At 38.3% G+C, this 21,165-nt stretch overlaps 1 protein-coding gene across 3 annotated transcripts in view; it reads left to right on the forward strand.

Annotated features, from left to right (window-relative positions):
• Positions 1-21,165, forward strand: part of LOC144666261 (uncharacterized) — a 31,884-nt gene that overhangs the window by 7,698 nt on the left and 3,021 nt on the right. For 2 of the 3 annotated variants that reach the window (XM_078527667.1, XM_078527668.1), the window contains exons 2-5: positions 15,272-15,412; positions 15,912-15,986; positions 17,529-17,573; positions 18,203-18,283. In XM_078527667.1, the coding sequence (XP_078383793.1) occupies positions 15,274-15,412; positions 15,912-15,986; positions 17,529-17,573; positions 18,203-18,283 (340 nt within the window). In that variant the 5' untranslated portion in view covers positions 15,272-15,273. Of the gene's footprint in view, positions 1-11,773; positions 11,854-15,271; positions 15,413-15,911; positions 15,987-17,528; positions 17,574-18,202; positions 18,284-21,165 lie in introns of those variants that run through there. The other variant, XM_078527669.1, reaches the window with a different exon arrangement.

Consider the following 21,165-nt stretch of genomic DNA (forward strand, 5'->3'; position numbering starts at 1 on the left):
TGAACATTTCATAGCTTTTACTTTTGAAGCAATGCTATTAGTTTTTCATCTTACTTTCTTTTTTTTCTTTATCAATATTTTGGATTTGCTGTCACGAGAATGTTATTCTATGGAGAAATATGGGCCCTATATTACCTCCCTGAGGAGAAAAAAATACAACACGAAACACAAGTCAAATCTTTATAGAACGCGCAGAGTAGGTAAATAGATAAAGTCTGTGTCCGAGCCTAGTAGCCCATACAGCAGGAGTTTATCTCGATTTCTGTAGCATTAAGCGACTAGGAGTATTGCTACCCCCCCCCCCCCCCCTCTTAATGGGATGCTAGTCCATTGCAGGATTACCCCCCAGCAGTAAATTCCCCGGTACCCACTTATACACCTGGGTGAAGAAAGGCACTATGAGAGTCATATGTCTGGCCCTGGAACACGACACAGCGCCCCGGCAAGGGCTGGAACCCAGGGGCGTTCGACTCGGAGTCGAGCGCGCTAACCATAAGGCCACCGCGCCTCCCACAGAGAAGGAAAGTGCTGCTGAAATAATTATTTTTATTATATAAACTGCAGTGTTATAGCGAGTGGCAGAAAATCGACAAAAATGGTATCACACATGTGTGGATAAAAATGATATCCACACATGTGTGATATCATTGTTGACCAATCAGCTCGCAGATTTTGCCATGTTTCAATGCCCAATGAGCCAAAGTTAATCGATATTAAGTCCAAACTTCTTCGGATCTTCCTTGGCAATCTTCGTAAATTTTCGGGAAATGATCGGAAACATTCGAACGACCTTCGGACAACATCTTGAAAATCTTCGAAAATCTTCGAAAATCTTCGGAAAATGGTCGGAAATCTTCGGAAAATCGTCAAAAACATCGTAATTAGTACGTCTATATAATAAAAAGAATAATACATGGTTGCTTGGAGATATGAAATTTATCTTTTCGTGTTCAAATCGATATGGCACTCGTTCGCTGCGCTCACTCGAAGATAAATTTCATAACTCCGCGCAACCATCATGTATTATCCTCTATAGATTACTGATCAATAAATGTAATTCTGTACTTTTCTATCACACCGAAGTTTTCTATCACACCGATTTCCTGGGTAAAGAAGCGCCGTAAGAAACAAGTGTCTTGCTCAAGAACACAACACAATGACCCTGGTCAGGGCTCGACTCGAACCTCGGGATCGTGTAGGAGTTTATTCAAATGTAAAAAAAAAAAATAAAATACAATTTTAAAGTCCATACGCAGGACGAGGTTACCCTCAGTGTCCGAGCCAGAGGCTCATGTATAAGACGTAGGACTGTTAAAGATCGAATTAGAATTTAGTAATGTTGATTTTTGCGGAGGGAGGAAAACCGGAGAACCCGGAGAAAAACCCTCGGAGCGAGGACGAGAACCAACAACAAACTCAACCCACATATGACGCCGGGTCCGGGAATCGAACCCGGGCCACATTGGTGGGAGGCGAGTGCTCTCACCACTGCGCCATCCCCGCACCCCCTCAATGCAGTAATCATTAGACCTCAGAGTATCCCATTCACACAAACATGATTTTAACCACAGGAAAATAAGAGAAAAGCAAAAATTCAACAATAGTCAGCAACAAAAAATATTAAAAAGCTTGAATGAATAAATCCCAAATTCTAACAATAAAGTCTTTTAAAGACAATTCGATATCCCTGGACGTCTTCCTTTGTGAGACATACCAGAACCAACATGGTGGAACCCACAAAGCAATGAAGGGATACAGCTAGTTCGAGAAAGGTTGTCGGGAAAGGCACAAAAGTGCACTTGTAAGACCGAAAGGTAGTATGAGTAGAAGTAGAGAGCTACTGCACGTGCTGAATACTAAAAAGATGGCGACATGACAAACGCGAATTTGCACGTTTTCTTTCTTTTCAGACATGTTGAAACATGGTACTTCTAGTCACGCTGAATTTTGGAAGAATTTTCAAAACTCAAAGACATGCGACAGTAAAAGTAAAGCTACAGAAAAAGGCCTCCGGAGAGGAAAAACAAAATCCTCACGAACAAAAATACAAGCTTGTTAATTTCCAGTTGGCCAATGTGCAAAATTCTATTGAATACCCAGACCACCTTTCAGCCTTGTCGCTTGCACCTTTGTACTTTTTTCCGACAACCTCAGTTCTCGAATTAGCTGTATAAAAATAAAAATAAACCGGGGACCTCCAGATTACAACACCAGCGCCCTTAATCACTCGGCCACGCTTGCCTCCCTGAATCTGCAGTCTTCTGAAGTGAGCGGTACGTCAAGGGTTAACTTGTCTGAGTCTGTGATTATTGATTGTTGAAATTGTAAAAAACGAAGTTTTCGGTATGAGCTATAATATATAATGAGAATATATAATGCCTGAGTAATGAATGAGTACCTTGCAACCATGAAAACCCAATGGAAAATTATAAATTTCGTTAAACATACTAAAAGTCGAATTATCCAGTTAGAAAATGCAACTGAATTACCTCTCGTTACGATTCTTTCACTAAATTTTGAGTTAAAAGTATCAGATTTATTCAGATTCCTTTGGTTTCCCCATGAGTCTGAAGATTAAGAGACTGAAAGACAGGTTTACGGACAGACAGACAGACAGACAGACAGACAGACAGACAGACAGACAGACAAACAGACAGACAGACAGACAGACAAACCGACAGACAGACAGACAGAATATTTAACAACCATTTATTTCTGTGCTATCATCTTTTATCCTTGTATATAGTTAGGTTTTTAGGTTTAATTTTGTTATAGTTTTTGCTCATGGATTCCAGAGGCGGTACCCGATTCTTCGATGTCGAAGTTGCATGCCTTGTGTAAATATTTGTATTCTGTACACGAGTAGAAAACTTACTACTCTCGCGCGCTTCAAATTGCCACGAAAACGGCATAAAAACAAACCTAAACAATGCGTAAATTTTTCTACTTCATTTTATTACAAATACAAGTCGTAAAAGCCGATTTTAGAAAGTTTAAATATTTACAATAGCAATAAGTGAAGAAATTTGAAGATTCATATGGGCATGCTGTGACCTCACAAACATAGGATGGTAAGCCTGTGGTCAGACAACGTTTCGCATGGTTAATCATGACATGTTGACCGCTGTTCGCTGTTCGCTTGGCATTGTTAGACTGCTCCCCATCTATCCCCGAGCTCCCTGTTTCTCGCCTTATCGCCTTAACCGTCGCTTTATTAGTTTGCTGGCAAGATGTGCAGCCGTGCAATAAGTTTCATAGAAACTAGCTAAACGGATAATTATATTGTTCTTCCTCCCCTCCCCCCTCCTGCTGTCAGTTTTTCTCAGAATTGAAACATTTCGAAGTCCTTTTCCTTATATTGGCCTGTAGAAATATGTTAATTAGTTTTTGACATATAACGGAGATATCTTTGTTAACCTATCGACCAAGCAAGCTTTTCTGCTCTAGTCTTTTATCGTGATTATTTCTACCAACGAGATCATGGTTTACCCTGTCATCTCCGAATATTCCTATGGAAACGTCAAACTACCTACCCAGTAAGAACAGACCACACCGTCCTAAGATTGCCTTCTAATCTGAAGGAATACGTTTATCTTTATCAGTCTACCTTTGTTCTTCACGCAGTCAGTTTGAAATCTTTCGCGGTTGCCAAGCGCCAAGATACTGAGGTGAATTTTGTTCTACGAAAAGCGTGTTCCATGAGCGATGAACTGTTTTCTATACTTAACAATTATTCTCTGCCGCTATTCACCGAGATTTCAAAGAATAATTGTTTTAGTATATACACACGAAGTGATCTCAACAACAAGCGATCTCAAAGTTTTCAGAAGGAAACCATTTAAAGTCGATTTAATTGACCTCTCAATTCATGCGTGGAAAACGTACATATAAGCAGCACTAACCGACATGCGCGAAACAGTTTACAGAATCTTCAAACATGGCAAATCTAGTTAATCTTCGATAAAATCCTCGTCACAATCTAGCAAAATGGTCCTTTAACATCACTCAAACCTGCAATCTGATCAAAAACCTGCTTGCAAAACATTTTGACCGTTGAATCAAAGCTTTTGAAGTTCACTTGAATTGAAAATTGAAAGAGCAGTTGGCGAAGGATCCACCTGAAAGTTTGGATTATAAGCTTACTGAATGTCTGCAGAACTGTGGTGAAAACTGGATGTTTTCTTGCTCAAAGACTTTTTGCTGAATATTTGTGGAGGATCTTGGTTGAATAACACTTGATGTTGCTGCCGATAAATCTGCGGTATTCATTTCTGCGACTTGACGCTCTTCTGCGAAGAGCGACTTGACGGTAAGCAATTGGTTATTATTTAGTACTCGAGTTGTGTGGACATTGGGCTGCAAATTGCTAAATATGTAGTCTTCTCTTACGTTGAAAACCATCAGGCCAAATTTCTTAGCCTTTTTTGTCTTTTCTGGTTCAGCATCTTCTTGTATTCTTAGTATTTGCGATTCAGAAACGCCGGCGAAACGCGAGTTTACGCCGGCCATTTTGTTTCAGTTTGGATCAAGCATTATTCACTCCGTAGGGAGTGAATAATGCTCATTAGCCCGAGATAGCGAACCAATCAGATTGCTTGAAACACCAAGATCACTGAGTGTGTATATACTAAAAGCGTTTATTTCTCAAGTGTGTGTGCGTTAGTGCGTTAGTAAGCTGCCACGTTCTCGAAATCATAGTGCAAAATATAGGATCTATGTCACGACTACAACGATGGTTACCCCTTAGGAAGATTAAACCGGATTCAGAACGACAAACTTGAAAAACTTGTCCGTCGGAATATAAGAACTGTTTGTTGATTTGCCTGCCTTCCGAAGCCCTTGTAATCTTTTGAAATGTTTTCAAGTGTACCGAAGAATTATCATCTCTCAGCGCCCTGCAGCCCACTGAACATAAAGAGAATAACATATAGTACTCTGTAAAGTTCTTAGCGAATCACTGAACCAAGCAGCTGATTTGCCAACTACTCGGGGAGCGCGGGATGATTTACATTTCAACTGCTTTCATGATAGTTCATGAAGGTAAGGCAAGGTAAGGTAAGGAAACTTTATTTTACCGGGGTAGCCCATTCAGCAACGAGGCTGGTATCCATTGAGGCCCTGGGACAATAAAATTATGTACAATATAAAAATGTTAAAAATATAAAAATTTGAACAAATGTTTATAAAAACTATAAAAAGCACTAAAACTAAATCTAAAGAAAACAAACTCTAACAAATAAGATTTACAAATAAAAATGCCTAATTATCATACTTATTCCAAGAAGTCGATGTGGTATATCTATAACATTTGCGTTTTACTTTTTGCTTTGTTTTTTTTTTTGCAGCCACGAAACGTGAAGTGAACGGTTCAAATTATAATGTTTCCGGTAGCTGATATTGTAAGGAATTATGGAGTAAATTCATGATCCTCCTGCTCCTAAACGAATATGGGGACCCCTCTTTTTATTTTAAAATAATTTTCCTTAAGATGAAAAACCAGAGGCAAAATTTGAACGAAAGTCTATTGTCAGTTCAAATTCGATGGAATGACCCTAAATCATGGTCGCGTGTGATTTTCATTGCTTTTTCAGCTGATTTCGCGACCACTGTGATGTTAAGGTTATCTCACGCTAAGAGAGTGGAGCATTTTTAAATTACAGAAAACGAGAACCGCTGGGCTTGTAATAAAGCTTGTTTACCATTTGCCGGTAATATTTTTAATCTATTTAACAACAGACAGGTTTTTCGTTGTAAATGCCAAAACAGCCAACAAATACAAATTTAATCCACCTAGCGGTATTATGTTGAATTTCAATGTTAATTCTGCAATGAACGTTCCTTAGCTTTTAAGGCAATTATATTAGTTCTTCATCTTAAATTCTTTTTTCTCTCTATCAATATTTTGAAATTGTTGGCACAATAATTTTATTCTGTGGAAAAATATGGCTCCTATATTACCTATATAACCTCCCTGGTGTTTAAAAAAAATACATCCCTGAGGTTACAAAATCGCACTTAACACGAAACGCTCAAAGAAGGTTTAGCGGTAAATGCCGCTGAAATAATTCTTTAGATTATCGATAAACAAATATAATTCTGTAGTTTTCTATCATACCAATTACACAGAAACTACGCTCTTTCTTAAAAACATTTTCGTATATCGAAGAGACCTCGTTGCGGAATAAAAACTTCCAATTCTTAACCCTCGGACGTACAAGGGGGGGGGGGGGGGGTGGATGCCACACCCCCCATAAGGTTTTTTCCAAATTTTGAAAAAACGATTTACTCTACAATGCTGAAACTTTCAGTAGCTGTTCATTCATCCTTTGCGGAAATTTTGATATGTCAACCATGTGTCCGTGGTGTGTGACGTTGCCATGGCAACGTCATAAAGACAAGCAGGTCTTGTCAAAAATCGTCATTTTTACCATTTTTCCTCATTATTTCCAGTTTTTTAAAACAGAAGTGCAAGATGTGTTTATTTTTACATTCCGTAAGCATTCTGGCTTGATTTTGCATCAATTTCCGTTATTTTCTGACTTTCTAAGAAAATGTTGAAATCCAAGATGGCGGATCCAAGATGGCGGCTCTAATGACGTCACGTGACGTCATATGACGTCACAGCCAATTAAAATTATATCATCTTGTAGAGTACGCTAAGGGCTTTCTTCTCAGTTCAAAATAATTTCGCTACGCCTTAATATAACGAAAACTCCGGGGAGGGGTTCCATCCACCCCCCCCCCCCCCTTGTACGATGGTGGGGGTGTGAGTTGGCTTGTACGTCCGAGGGTTAACCCAAATGACATAGAGTGGAAGAAGACACAGTTAATCAGGAGAGTAAAGTTCAACCGTCCTGATACAAGGAATTGTTTCGTTATATATGATGTTCACTCTGCGCTGGGCGACGATGAAAATTCATTTAATCTTCACTCCCGATAGATAAATGGCCAATTTCACAAGCTCTGTTCCTCAGAGCGAGAATCAGCGCTATAAAATACCCTGAAACCGCGATTAAACTTTCAATTCTGACTTGCTGCAATTCAGGGTTAAATGCCTAGGGGCGGATTCAGGAGTTTCCAAAGGGGGTGGCTGTTAGCAAATATTTTGTTTACTATTATTTTAGCCTCAGAATTTTTTATAGCAAAGTGGGGCAAGGATGTTGGCAAATATTTTATTTAAGTTTAAATTATCAAGTTTACACACGTTTCTTATTGTCGTTTAGCCCGCAAACGCAAACGTACTTCCGGCTGTCCCGTCTCTGGCCTTATTTTCTTGATTAATCATTTATGCAACTGAGTAAAATGCAAAGTAGAATATCCAAACAGACACGAAAGAAAAGTAATTACGATTAGCTAATTCCTAAGAAGACCACTCATCGTGCCCTAAAGGCTAATGTTTTCTATTATTTCAAATTCGTTGTATATGCAGTATTTCCCACGATTAGTTGTGTTTTTTATTATGAAAAAGGTTGAGTAAACTAAAAGGTGCAAGTTTACATCGGCGAGACTGGAAGACCTATGCAAGATAGGATCAAAGAACACGACCGGGACATCCGACTCGCACGCACCCAGACTTCCATCGTTGCAGAGCATACCAACAACACCGGACACTACCCGCTTTGGAATGAGGTAAAGTTTATTGATCGTGACTCGCACTGGTACACACGCCGAGTCAAAGAGGCGATTCACATAAGACTTCACCCTAATAATATCAACAGGGACAGTGGAATTGAAATTCCTGAAGCATGGATGCCCACGATCAAAAAACACAACAACGAATTGCGGTTGTTTCGCCTACGAGTTGTTTCGCTAACGACCAGTTCGCTAACGAGTTTGGTCGATTCGCTAACGTCTAAAGTCGTTTCGCTAACGAGCTGTAGGTCGTTTCGCTAACGTATTAAGTTAATACCTTGACGTCTCTTTTAGTTCTTTTTCATCAACAGAATAAGACAATCGAACTCACGCTCTTGCCGAAAGACAAACTCGAATCGCTTCAAAAAATTAAGCTTGCAAGACTTAAAGCCGCCATTTTGTTTCCCAGAAGGCAAATTGTGCAGTGTAAATTCAAATTAGTATTTCTACTTTTCAGAAGCGATTCTAGTTTGTTTGTTTTTTGTTCAAGATTAACGCTAGTAAATGAAAACAACAAAGTAATCAAAGTAACTACATTTTATTACAAATCAAACTATTTACAAACATTTTTCTCTCGAAGCCTAAGTCCTAAACACGTTTTTCTCGAAGCCTTACTCCTATTAACAATCAGTGAATTATTGAGCACGAGCTGAGTTGTCACGAGCCGGGCCGTTCATTCGTCGTACTCTCAAAGTTGGGTATCAGCAGACGTGCAGAGGAACATGGCTTGCACTTCCATGGGATGTCTTCTCCCGTCTTAACTGCATTTCGATAGATGTCTCGGGGCACCCCACTGTCACAAGCTCGGTGCTGCCACTTATTGCAGCCGTCGCATAACAGTGCTTCCTGACGCAAGTTGACGTGTTTTTTGCACTCGATGCATAGACGAGCCATTTTTCCTTTTAGTTCTCTTTTGCAGTTCAAATGAACGAATGACGACAAAATTTTTTCTGGGCCTTTTATAGGTAGACACTTGCTCAAGTAGGATCGAAATACTGGTCATTTGATTGGTTAATGCTAATGTTGCTTACTTCCTTTGTTAAAATATTTTAATTTATTAATGTAAAAACAAAAAGAAAATATTACACTTTCCAGCGCGAGGCACTAATTAGCTTTCTTTGTCCAGAAAGTCACAAGTATAAACAATAGAAAAGTCGATAACAAAGCTGAAAAAAAAATCACACTTACCTTGCGCGGGCCACTGATTAACTGGTATTGTTAAGAAACTTAAACTGTAAACAACTTACTTTTGAACAAAATAAAATTATGGTGCGTAGCAAACTTTAATATATGTTAACATTAAACTTGTTCGCTTCGACGAAACCTAATATCAACAACACACACAAGAGGTCTGTCAATCGAAAAAAAATAAACGCAATCAACTCTTATTGCGCGCGCTCGATTAAATACTCACCGAACCTTTCTTTGTCCAGAAAGTCACAACTATAAACAATAGAAAAGTCGATAATAAAGCTGAAAATAAAATCACGCTTACCTTACGCGCGCCACTGATTAACTGGTATTGTTAAGATACTCAAACTGTAAACAACTTACTTTTGAACAAAATAAAATAAAGTTATGGTGCGTAGCAAACTTTAATATATGTTAACATTAAACTTGTTCGCTTCGACGAAACCTAATATCACACACAAGAGGTCGGTCAATCGAAAAAAATAAACGCAATCAACTCTTATTGCGCGCGCTCGATTAAACACACTAAACCTTTCAATGAGAACGCATCATTTACAAAACCTCGCCAAACTTTTAATCAGTTATGGAGTCGCTTTGATTACAAAACCTCGCCAAACTTTTATTCAATTATGAAGACGCGTTGATTACAAAACATCGCTAAATTACTGATGATCATACTGTGATGTCGCTTTGTTTACAAAACATCACTAAACTTTAAGTCTTTGTAATTTGCATATGTTCAGTTAGCCGACCCGAATTGGTCGATTGTTGAAAAAAAAGCTGGGTGAAATAAACTTTTGATGACGTATAGTAGTCTACAATGTTGATCAGTCTTTTACGTTACGCAGAGGACTGGGAAAACACGACGTAAACACGACGTAAAAACTGTCGTGTTTACGTCGCTGAATTTGATGTTATCGTCAAACTCAACGGGTCTTTAATGTGGATTGTTATGTTCTATTAGTACATATTATAAAATATGAATCTTCGTAATACGTTAGCGAAACGACCTACAGCTCGTTAGCGAAACGACATTAGACGTTAGCGAATCGACCTAACTCGTTAGCGAACTGGTCGTTAGCGAAACAACTCGTAGGCGAAACAACCGGTTACCACAACAACAGGAGAACTGTACGACTGCGGACCGCCGAGGGAGCAACAGTACACCAGCATGCAGAACACTGAGGATCGAAATGCACCAATCAGAGCTGTTGAAAAACCAACCAACCACAGCGCAGCCGTGTGCTTTATAAGCTAACGCACAACCAGTCGACCTTATCGCCTGATGAAGACTAGCAGTATGCAGTCGGGTTGCAGTCGAAACGTTGCGATCTCCATCACACGTGACTACGTCGTGAGACAAACGAAATAATACTTTATTATTGTACTCTACCACGATGAATAATCACAACATTTTTTATGACATACTTAAATTGGTTGACAAGAATAGACCAAATTGTTTATTTACACTACACCTTGAACGGCGTATTATTGCAAGTTTGAATTAAGTAATGTTTAATAAATGAGCAGCAGTGTTTTATCAAGTTTAAAACACGAGGCGCAGCCGAGTGTTTTAGACTTGATAAAACACGTACTGCGAATTTATTGAACGGCTTAAAAATCTTCTGATGTAGATTAACTCATTCTTGCACTAATATTTAGATTTGGGGTTATTTTGGCCTAGAAAATTGGACGTAAAGTTTAGCCGTGTCTTTATCAGATATGAAGACACTCATTAAACATTAATTTCTTTTGTATTTTCTTTATGAATTATTAATGAGTTTGATTTAAGTTACTTTAAAATTCATACATTGGACACCCTGATGTTAAAGTTAATTGATTGTTGGTTCCAAACTTTTAATTACTTTTTTGTATTCTGTATCCTAGCTATATGCGCACCATGTTATAAATTGTTCATTTGCTACAACTTACAACCGGCAATTCCGCATCCTGACTTATAATAATCACAAGCCATCACATACCGGACAGTGGGCCAACTTTGTGATTTAATTCCTTTTTTTATTGCTGATGTTTGCTAATAAATTCAATACTTGTAAATGATATCAACTTATGTGCTGTTTACGTTATTTCACGCAAAGAGAGGTAAAAATTTAATTACAGAAAACGAGAACCACTAATTAAGCTTGTTTACCATTTGTAACATTTTAGAACTTTTTGTAAGTCACTTTCTACCGGCTGAATTGATTAACCGATCAAAAATACAGTTCAATACACCCATCGTTGTTATGTCAAATTTTAAACATTTGTTTATTACATAACTGAACTTATGTGATGTTTTAGTTATTTCACGCTAAGAGAAGTAAAAATTTAATTACAGAAAAAGGAGCACCACATGGCTTGTATTTAAGCTTGTTTACCATATGTAACATTTAAGAACTTTTGGTAAGTCACTCCACCCGCTGAATTGATAAAAAGGTCAAAAATACAACTTTAATACACCTATCCTCATGATCGTTACTATGTTAAAATTCGAATGGATATTACATGCGTTGATACAAGTTTCAAGCATTCTAATACTTGTAACTGAAGTATGTGATGTTTTGGTTATTTCACGCTAAGAGAAGTAAAAATTTAATTACGATAAACGAGAACCACATGGCTTGTAATTAAGCTTGTTAAGCTTTTGTAAAATTTTAGAACTTTTTGTAAGTCAGTTTCCACCGGTTGAATTGATGAAAAGATGAAAACTACAGCTTTATAAACCCTTTGTTATTATGTCAAATTTTGATATTAATTCTGTACTTGAACTTTTCAAAACTTTTACTTTTGAGGTAATATTAAACTCTTACATCTTTCCTTTCCTTTGTCGATATTTTGGGTCTGTTACCACGAGAACGCTTACCTATCGGAGTAATATGGCACATGATATATTAAAAACGCGTTTCTCCTGGGGGCGCTAAAAGAATATAACGCGATGAACAGGTCGAATGTTGATAGAACGACACGGAGTTCGAAGGGTTGCGACCATTGATCTCTTTTATAACACCAAGGGAATATAATACAGAAAAGGTAAGTCAAGCTAAAAATATTTTTTAAAATGTCAGTCAACAAAAGCCATTTTTGTTAGTTTCCTATCATACCAATTTCGCTGAACCTGCGCTCTTTCTTGAAAACACTTTTGCACATCTAGAAGACCCGGCTGGATGCGGAGATAAACATCCAATTCGCAATATATATAAAGAAAAGCTACGCGCTCATAAGACACATTTTCACCCGCCCGACCCACAACGCTCCGGCTAGTATGAAGGGCGGCAACAAGGTTTGTCCATTTCAACCGGTCCTTTGCCGTCGTCTCGATCAACCTCCAACACAGATTGAGCTGTTGAAACTCCACCTCTGCTGTCCTGCGCCATGTTTTCTTCTTCTTTCCCTCTTTCGTATTATTCTGGTGTCCAGTGGACTGCAATCCTGGTGATCGCTTATCAGTAAATAAATGCATTTTGTAGTTTTCAAATTATCGTTCCAATTGCGATCAGGCTGCAACTACCCTCTTTCTTAAAAACATCTTTGTACATCGAGGAAACCTCGATGGGAGAGAAAAACCTTCAATTTGTAAACAGCAATGATATAGAGAGGTTTATTCCAGAAGTTTTATTGATATTGTTTTGATATCAAGCGAAGCCTTTCAGGACGGTAAACGGCTATAGTTCGGGACCAAATTGTCTTATATTCTACGATGACCCTATACACTACATGACATTGAAGGCAGCAGAAATGGCTTTTAACGGGGTTCATTGCTACCTCATATAGGCAATAACCACAGCAAATCTTTGATATTTTTTCCATTCAGTCTCTTTCGAGAGTCAACTTGTTCTAAAACCCATCAAATAGAGCATTTTTTACAATTTTACAGTAAGAGAGATATGCTTTTAAATAAAGGAGATTAACAAATACAGGTCCTCGGTAAAGGAATTCCAACAGTTGTTTCTGAAGTTTCGTGTATATAAAGATCTTTTGAAGAGCAGGTTTTTATTATTCTAACAGGCAGCGCAGAAAGAAACATGACAAGCAAAGGTACATTTTCAAGAGAGAAACCTTGAAATGCATGTTTAAATAAATAACACGAACACAGAGCAACAGAGAGCAGAATCAGCGGTAAACTTCTTGAAAAAAGTTGACAATATATTAGAGCGGAATCTGCTGAAATTTTACACCTCATTTACGGCAAATTTCCGTCGTACAGCGTAAAGCGATCTTTGGGCCAAATTTACATAGTAATGAAAACAAAACTTAGCGTAAAATTTGATGTGTACATTTTATGCTGCATCATATTTTGTCAACAGGTTTAAATAGATCACGTTAACACCAAGGCGATGTCAAGTTTTCTTTAGGATCGCCATATATTGTTTAACGCCGACTTTGAGCGGCGTAAATCTAGTTGACTACCTCTACGGGATGGCCAGCGTCAAGTATAGGTCTACATTTACTTAAATCTGCAGATGAAGCTGGCCAAATAAAGTGTGATCGACTAACTTTACACCAGGTTTAGGTCAGATTCATAGTCCTAAGGGTTCTTAAATCCCTTTAAGAATGTTCACACTATTTGCTTATACGCATCTTTACTGCGTACGAATGTTGCCACACCACGCATCAAGCGCGCGCTGACCCTTATTTTCAGCTTTAGAAATTAATAATTACATTGATTGACTGCCTTCACTAAACGTCAAAAATCTTCTGAACGCAACAATGTTTGCTTTTCCTTCTCATGTGCGGTAGAATCTCCAGACTTGCAAGTATCCCTAACTGATAAAAATGTTCCCTGCTAGCAGAGGCCTCTTTTCCCTTTTATTATTCCACTATTGCGCCATTTTACCATATTAGGGCAAAAGAACGCGCAAAATATGCCACGTTATTACACAGTAGAACAGGGCAAAAATACGGGCTGACAAACTTACGGAATTCTGGCCCAAACAAAGTGGAAAAATTAGTGGAATAATAAATCCCTTATTCGATGGTTTAACATATAATACGAGCGGACATTTTGCTTATTGCTCGTATTTTTCCTCGCCCCTACGGGGCAACTCGCAAAATATCCGCGCGTATTATATGTTAAACCATCGAATAAGGTGTATGTATACGCTAAGCTGGCGGAACGGGGAAACACGGACATCTTCCCTGTGTAAAAACAAGCAATATTTAGCATGCGCTGCGGTTACTTAGCGACCGAACTATCATGTGAAGTTCGTTTGCTATGTGGGAATGCACGAGTCACAACAGGCTCAAGTTGCGATCAGAAATTTGGCCTCTGTTAGCAGACAAATGTGTCTTCTACAAGTTCTATCCCCTTAACGGTGATCCTCCGAGTTTTTGGCTATTATAACATGAGCTAGACGTTGTCTATATTGAACAAACGTACACAAATTCTGAGATGGAATCTTAGGCATGAACGTCTTTTATAAGGCTTAAAGTAAAACCTGAGTTTGGTGTAATGTTTTCTGACCTTTCTTCGTCAACAGAAATTAACATTCCCCTCTAGTAAAACTTTTCTAGTTGAAATAAAACCGTGAAAATGACTTTTACCCAGTAAAAACCGTAAACCTCTTAAAAAATTGCATGCAGTGTGCCAATAGATTTGATGTGACATTAAACGAGGCAGTTAATTTAAACTTACATTTAGACATAACTTTGTTAGGGAAAAATATCTTCCGAACAATTAACTTAATGCATCTTATTGTAGCTTAAACTAACCTAATTAATGAAAGAGATTTCAGTAAGTGGCTCAAATTAGACCTTAATCTTCCCAGATATGTCCAGGATTGAACGCTAATGAGATGCACGTTCCTCATGACAGGCATCACAAAGTGTCCTTATTAATAAAAATTAACCAAAACACACTAAATTTTGTCAAATATGAAGTAATATGGAAATATCAAATAACACAGTCAAACATGAAGTACTCATTAAACAATACCTGCGTTCAATCCTGGACATAAGTGAATCTTCCAGAAGAAGGGACGGTATGCTTCTTATAATGCCACAAGTACCCAAGCCCCTTGAGAGTGGTAAACATTTTAAAATATGACATTGCGTAACAGCCTAAAAACAGTTCGTATGGGAACATCTCTTGATCCTCAATCTTGTTGTGAGTAAAGGATAACGTAATATATAAGGGAAGCCTCCAGCCAACTGGCCCATACTGCCGAAGCGTATCCCGGTTTCGATAGCATTAAGCGGCTAGGAATATTTCTACTCCCACTGAATGGGATGCTAGTCCATCGCATGGTACCCCCCCCCCCCCCCAGCAATATGTCGCCGGTATCCATTTATACACCTGGGTGGAGAGAGGTACTGTGAGAGTAAAGTAACTTGCCCAAGAACACAACACAATGACCCCGGCCAGGCCTCGAACCCGGACCGCTCGATCTGGAGTCCGGCGCACCTCCCACAAAGGATAACGTGTGCTAGTACAAATTGTTTTATCCCACAGAAATGGCCACTCAACTGAGGATTGCTGTGGTGACTTGCCTGTTGGTTTTCATCCTGATGGAAGATGCCAAACCCGTCCTTGCAGGGAAGGGAGGGCTGCAAGGCAGGGTGAAGGCACTGGAAAAATCAGTTAAATGCGAACGTTAGTATACCACTTGCCGGGAAATTTTGAAGGGAAACCATCATTGAGCTAAGAGGGGGGGGGGGGATAAAGACAAAAGAAAAGTTATTGGGTGTGAAAATAACAGCTATAGAACCATCTTACAAATATATCCCTTCAAAACAAGTGTAATAAACAACCCAATTTAACTCTCAGATGAACACCCAGTCGCACACTCATGTGACCACAGGGACCATTTCATGAACCCATCACCCTTGCGGGTTTTTTTAGAAGATACTTGAGTAGATAGCCTGTTTCCTTCAGCACAAGCTTTGGAGACAAGAGAGATTAAGTAAACAAACTTGTTAAAACATGGTTACCATAAGCAGTTCAGTTTTTGAATGACTTTTAGGATGGATCGTGAAGCATCTCCAACCTCCAGACGTAAAGTTAGTAACAGACCTTGTTTCATGCCACAATGTACCTTTACGTCATATTTTACGTTTTTCGCCATATTAAAATTTTTCAACTTCCTTTGTAGCGTGCCTTGCGACTAATCTACTCTTGTTTGTCCAAACTGAACATTCAAAGAAGATTGCAGCATTGGAAAAAGCAGGTAATTGCCGAAGTATTTGTTTGTTATAAATAATGAAGATGGTATTTTTTTAAGCTCGGTGATAAATAATAATAGGTCAAATGTTCATTATGTCACGAGCGTGGGACCACAGGCTTACCATCCCCTGTTTGTGAGGACACAGCATGCCCATATGAATATTCAAATTTTCGCACTAATTGTTATTGTAAATATTCAAGCTTTCTAAAATCTGATTTTGCGGCTCTATACTTGTAATAAAATGGGGTAAAAATATTTTCGCATTGTTTAAGCTTATTTGTGTGCCGGTTTCTTGTCGATTTGAAGCGTGCGAGAGCAGTTTAATTAGTTTAAGTTTTCGACTCGTGCACAAACACAAAATACAAATATTTACACAAGGCGTGGAAGCCTTCTGGGGAGAGGATAGGCAGTTATTTTAACCAATTTTAGTGAAAATTGCATAAAATGTCCCAGTTGGTGGTACGCATCATCGTAAATCGACAAATGTAAGACCTAATTTGATATTCCAGCATGTTTAAAAGTACGACGGCGCTAACGGATCGCACTCAAATTAGACCAGACTAGAGTTCAAGGACTATTCTGTCAAGGACAGAAATCTCCGATGAGAGGGAGTTGAGAAAATATGTTTTTTTGGCCTACTTAACAGACGCAGTACCGAATTATTTGATATCGAAGTTCCACGCCTTGTGTAAATATTTGTATATATGGGTTTGTTTTTGTATAAGTGCAGTGTAATTAAGGATTTACACTTAGGCGAGTGCAATTTGACAGACTTTTAAAATATCACTAGAAGTATAAATTGTTACTTACACGAGCAATCAAACGCATTTTGAAATAACTTCATGACTAAAAACAGAACGTCAGCGTTCAAATGTTTGAGAGATATTTGAGAGATATTTGAGATATTTTGAAATACTTGAAGACCACCAAAACACGCTTGAAAGTCCACGGACCTGCTTACTTAACTTCCGAAGTTTCTCGGATAATATTATCAGAAGAATTCAGGGATATCTTCGAGAGTGTTTTAGGCTATGTCCAGATGACTTCGGGATATCTTGAAAAATCTACAGGGACCAACGGAAAACCAGTTATGTTGCTAATTCTTCGAAGGACGTCAAGTTTCGGTAATCTTCAGAGTAATTATCGGATAACTTTGCTTTTAGTTCCACTCGAGTAGTAATTAATGGCGAGTAGTAATTAATATTTACCCGCTGTCAGCTAATCAGAATGGAGTATTGCTAATTAGGACAAAGGATCTTTGGATAACAACTTTATAAAATACTTCTGATCGGTTAAACAAGCACAAGTTATCAGGTAATTTTAAATAATGGAGCCCTTAAAAATGAAATAAAACACGCATTATTAAAGAATATAATAATTGTTATACAATGATAATGAATTTTGGTGTACTCGGTGTCTAAGGTATTGTAATAAACTAATGTGATGGTGGATCAAAATTAAAATGTGGCGAACAAAACGTCGCTATATTAAGCTGTTTTTACGACTACCTTTTATACTAATGGTAATTCATTTTTCCCCTTCCAGTAAATCGTTCAAGCTCAGATGATCACATGACCAGCTGCCCTCGTGGTAACATGTTACACGTTGCTAAATGTTACTATTTATGTTCGCCCCTTTTATTTAGGCACATTCGAAAATGGCGTCCAATTAACAAAGTGGCTAGAACAAGAGCTATTTAAATTTGGAGCCAGATGTAATAAGTTTATGTGGTAAACTGGTTCTTTTAAAAGTGTAGTTGCTACATGGGCTAATTTAAACCCTGAAGGAAATGCTACAAAAAAATTAAAAATAATGATAATTTTGCGAAAAAAAACAGACGGTAAGAGTAACTGGTGGTTGTTTCGGTGACTGAAGTAGAGTTGCGTTACTAAGATGATGATGATGATGATGATGATGATGATGATGACTATTATTATTATTATCATTAAAAAGTAAAATAAAAAGCCAGCGATGGCATTCTTTAAAAGCTTAAACTACTCTCTACTGTTCTTACCCCTGCCTTCGTCTTCTTCTTCTTCTTCTTCTTCTTCTTCTTCCTGAAAGACTCACCTTCTTCAATACTGAAGAGACAACCGAAGGGGTGATGTTTCCTTATTACCTTTATTCCATATATTTTGTTGACTACTTTTAGCTAAGGTTTTCGCCATATTTTAATTTACAAAGGAGTTAATTAATTTTAATTTTAACTTCTTTTTAAGCGTGCGTAATGCGCGATGATTGGTTAGAGCAGCGAATTCAAAGGACTATTTTCGAGAAGTTCGATTCAGAAATAGAACAAGGTAACTTCTAAAGTGTTTGTTATGTGTTAGTTATTTTATGAATGCGAGTGCAATTAAGGATTTACACTGCACGTGATAGTTGAGAGCCCTTCGGCGATTGAAATTAGATAAAGTTTTTTTAAACTTTATCAAACTTTATCTAGTAATATTTAAAATATCACTTTACTAGAAATATAAATCTTTATTTACACGAGCAATCAAACGCATTTTGCAATTATTACATTCAACAACAGAACATCAGCGTTCAAATGTTTGAGAGATATTTTTCAGAACGTTGTCAGATATAATTGAAGACCTTCAAATCACGTTTAAAATTCTTCAAAAGCTGCCTATTTATCATTCGAATTCTTTAAACAGATTCTCAGATAGCATTATCAGAGGACTTAGGGATATCTTCGAAAGTATTTAGGATTTTTTTCCGGAAATCGCCAGAGGTCTTCGGAATTTCTTCAAAAATTTACAGGGAGGAACGGAAAATCAGTTACGTTGCTAATTCTTCGAAGTTCGTCAATTTTTCGGTAATTAGTCCAGGAGCAAATGTCGCTTAAAAAAGTTCCGTGGGAATTTCGTGAAGATTTTTTCCGACCAGTGTAAAATTGTTGTGGAGGGCCTAAGGGACCCGATAAATGTTGCTGGCACTTTTGTAACCCGTGCAGACGGTTTCTATGGGGGCGTTTAAATGTGCCCTGTGTGGCTCAGCATGAAAACGAGGCTGAAGTTCTAAATTGCTTCGCGCAAGTTCTAAATTGGTTGAAATATTGCCGTTGCCGTTATTTTAGGACGAAATTTTCCTAGTCCTTAAAATTGTGAGATAAAAATACTATGTTTGCACTGATTATACTGGTCACAGGTCTTAGCCCTATTGAGACCCAGGAGGGTGGGGGCTTTTCACGCCCGCGCTGACTTTGAACGCTTATAACTTTTTCAGGGTTCAGCCAAACGCTGCCAAACTTTGCGAGTTTATCTAAAATTTATCCGAGAATATTTTCGCAAGATAGATTGTTGTGTCAGGAACTTGACATCACCATGGCAACAGCATTTTGACAGGCATGTTTTCCCAAATTATTAATGAAAACTAACTTAAATGTAAATTTTTTTTCACCCTATTACGATTCGTAAGCACAGTCTTATTGATTTTAAGTAGTTATTTTGGGTGGTTTTCTTGCGTTTAGGAAATTTTTGAGATCCAAGATGGCGGATCCAATATGGCGGCTGTTTTGACATTGTGATGTAATTACACGTGATGTGACGTAGTCATCCCACGTGACGTATACCAAAAGATAGATGTTCGGACATATTATACATCCTATTAGCTACATTGTGATTGTTGAAAGTTATTCTAGAAGCTACATGGTGGTGGTGTGGGGGGGGGGGGGGGGGGGGTCCCTCGGTCCAAGAAAGTCCAAGAAAGCCCGGTCTGAGGGGTCGAGCTCCCCTGAATGGTAAGCTTTGAAACAACTGATTACTTCCAATATCAAACTAAGATTCTTAGATATTAATTACTATCGTATATTGTTTAAAACTGTTAAAATCTCGACATGTTAAGTTTAAAATTAACAATAACTGCAGCAACAGAAACCTATTGGATGTGAAATATAAGAGGTCAAAGATGCCCATTATTTTGCAAAATGTTCTTATAGAATGAAGTGCGAGTCTTTCGGCTCTGAACGTGGACAAAGAGAAAAATCAATCATTTATTAAACTTTTGTTTCTTAGGCGTTTCAAAACTAGACTGCTTTTATGTCTACGTAGTGAAAACCGGTTGAAAATTAATGGTAGAAAAAAACCGTTGTTATTACTTAAAGAAGCCTTGAGGTCTATAGAATTTTTTTCATGGCAACAGGGATGTGAACAAGAAACCTCTACAGGATGGGGTACCACTCTCGATCATATCAACCGTTGCATGAAGGTTGCAGGAGGACTTATTGGGATCACTCGAAACCTAAGTGCTAAAGCAAAGTTTTTCCTAAGGCAAAGCAAATGGCTGGGATGTCTTCACTGATGCAGCTTTTCATAACGCGAAGACAGAGTTATTGATTGGTTGTTGACCACAATGCGGAAATTTGTTTACCCGTTTAAAGAAAAGAGTAAAGAACTTTACAATTGTAGTAACCAAAGTTGCCATGATCATGCCTGAAGCAATGAAGAGTGAGCTTTGCCATAAAAGTGAGAGAGATAGGGCACTTTGTAAGATCTTTGCTAAAGACAGAATTCACTCGAACATAGTGAACCGCTGGTCCCAGAACAAATAAACGCAAACTTCTTCCTTGAAAAGACAGCGGAAAGGTATCAAAGTATATTGCAATGATAAAGTGGTCGAGTTTCACGACTTATGATAGTATGCAAGAGCCAGACCAGGCAATCTACTGTGGTACCGAATCCATTGTTCCGCAAAGAGCTCGTTAATGATAATTCTTTACAAGCATGGAGGTGAATCGCGGCTACTTAGAACAACGAAGATGACATAATAAATGTGGACGCAGAGCCTTAACTGCAACTACTAGTCCCTGCTGTTGACGCTATGGCAGAACCTTGATAGATCAAACGGTATCAAAGACTGTTTATAGTCACTGGCACTGGCCAGAACTAACGTGTAAATCAGCTTGGGTCGATTGCTAGCGCTCTTGGCAGTGCTAAAATTGCAGCACTATGTGTAGCCTGCGAATACAGCCGCCTCTCATTCGCTCCCGCCTCTTATTGGGAGCGAATGAGAGGCGGCTGTATTCGCAGGCTATTATATGGAAGCTTTTTCCTGATAGTCCTGCGTGCTGAAAAGCCTTCAGAGACACAGAAAAGGACGTAATTAATGCATGCTTTGGGATGTCTTGGAACGATGCTGTATTCAGAATAGAAGACAGTGGCTCTAATAGAGCAGTATGTTT

Source organism: Oculina patagonica, chromosome 9 (genome assembly GCF_052425735.1).
Source record: "Oculina patagonica isolate OP01 chromosome 9, crgOcupat, whole genome shotgun sequence".
NCBI classification, from domain to species: Eukaryota; Metazoa; Cnidaria; class Anthozoa; order Scleractinia; family Oculinidae; genus Oculina; species Oculina patagonica.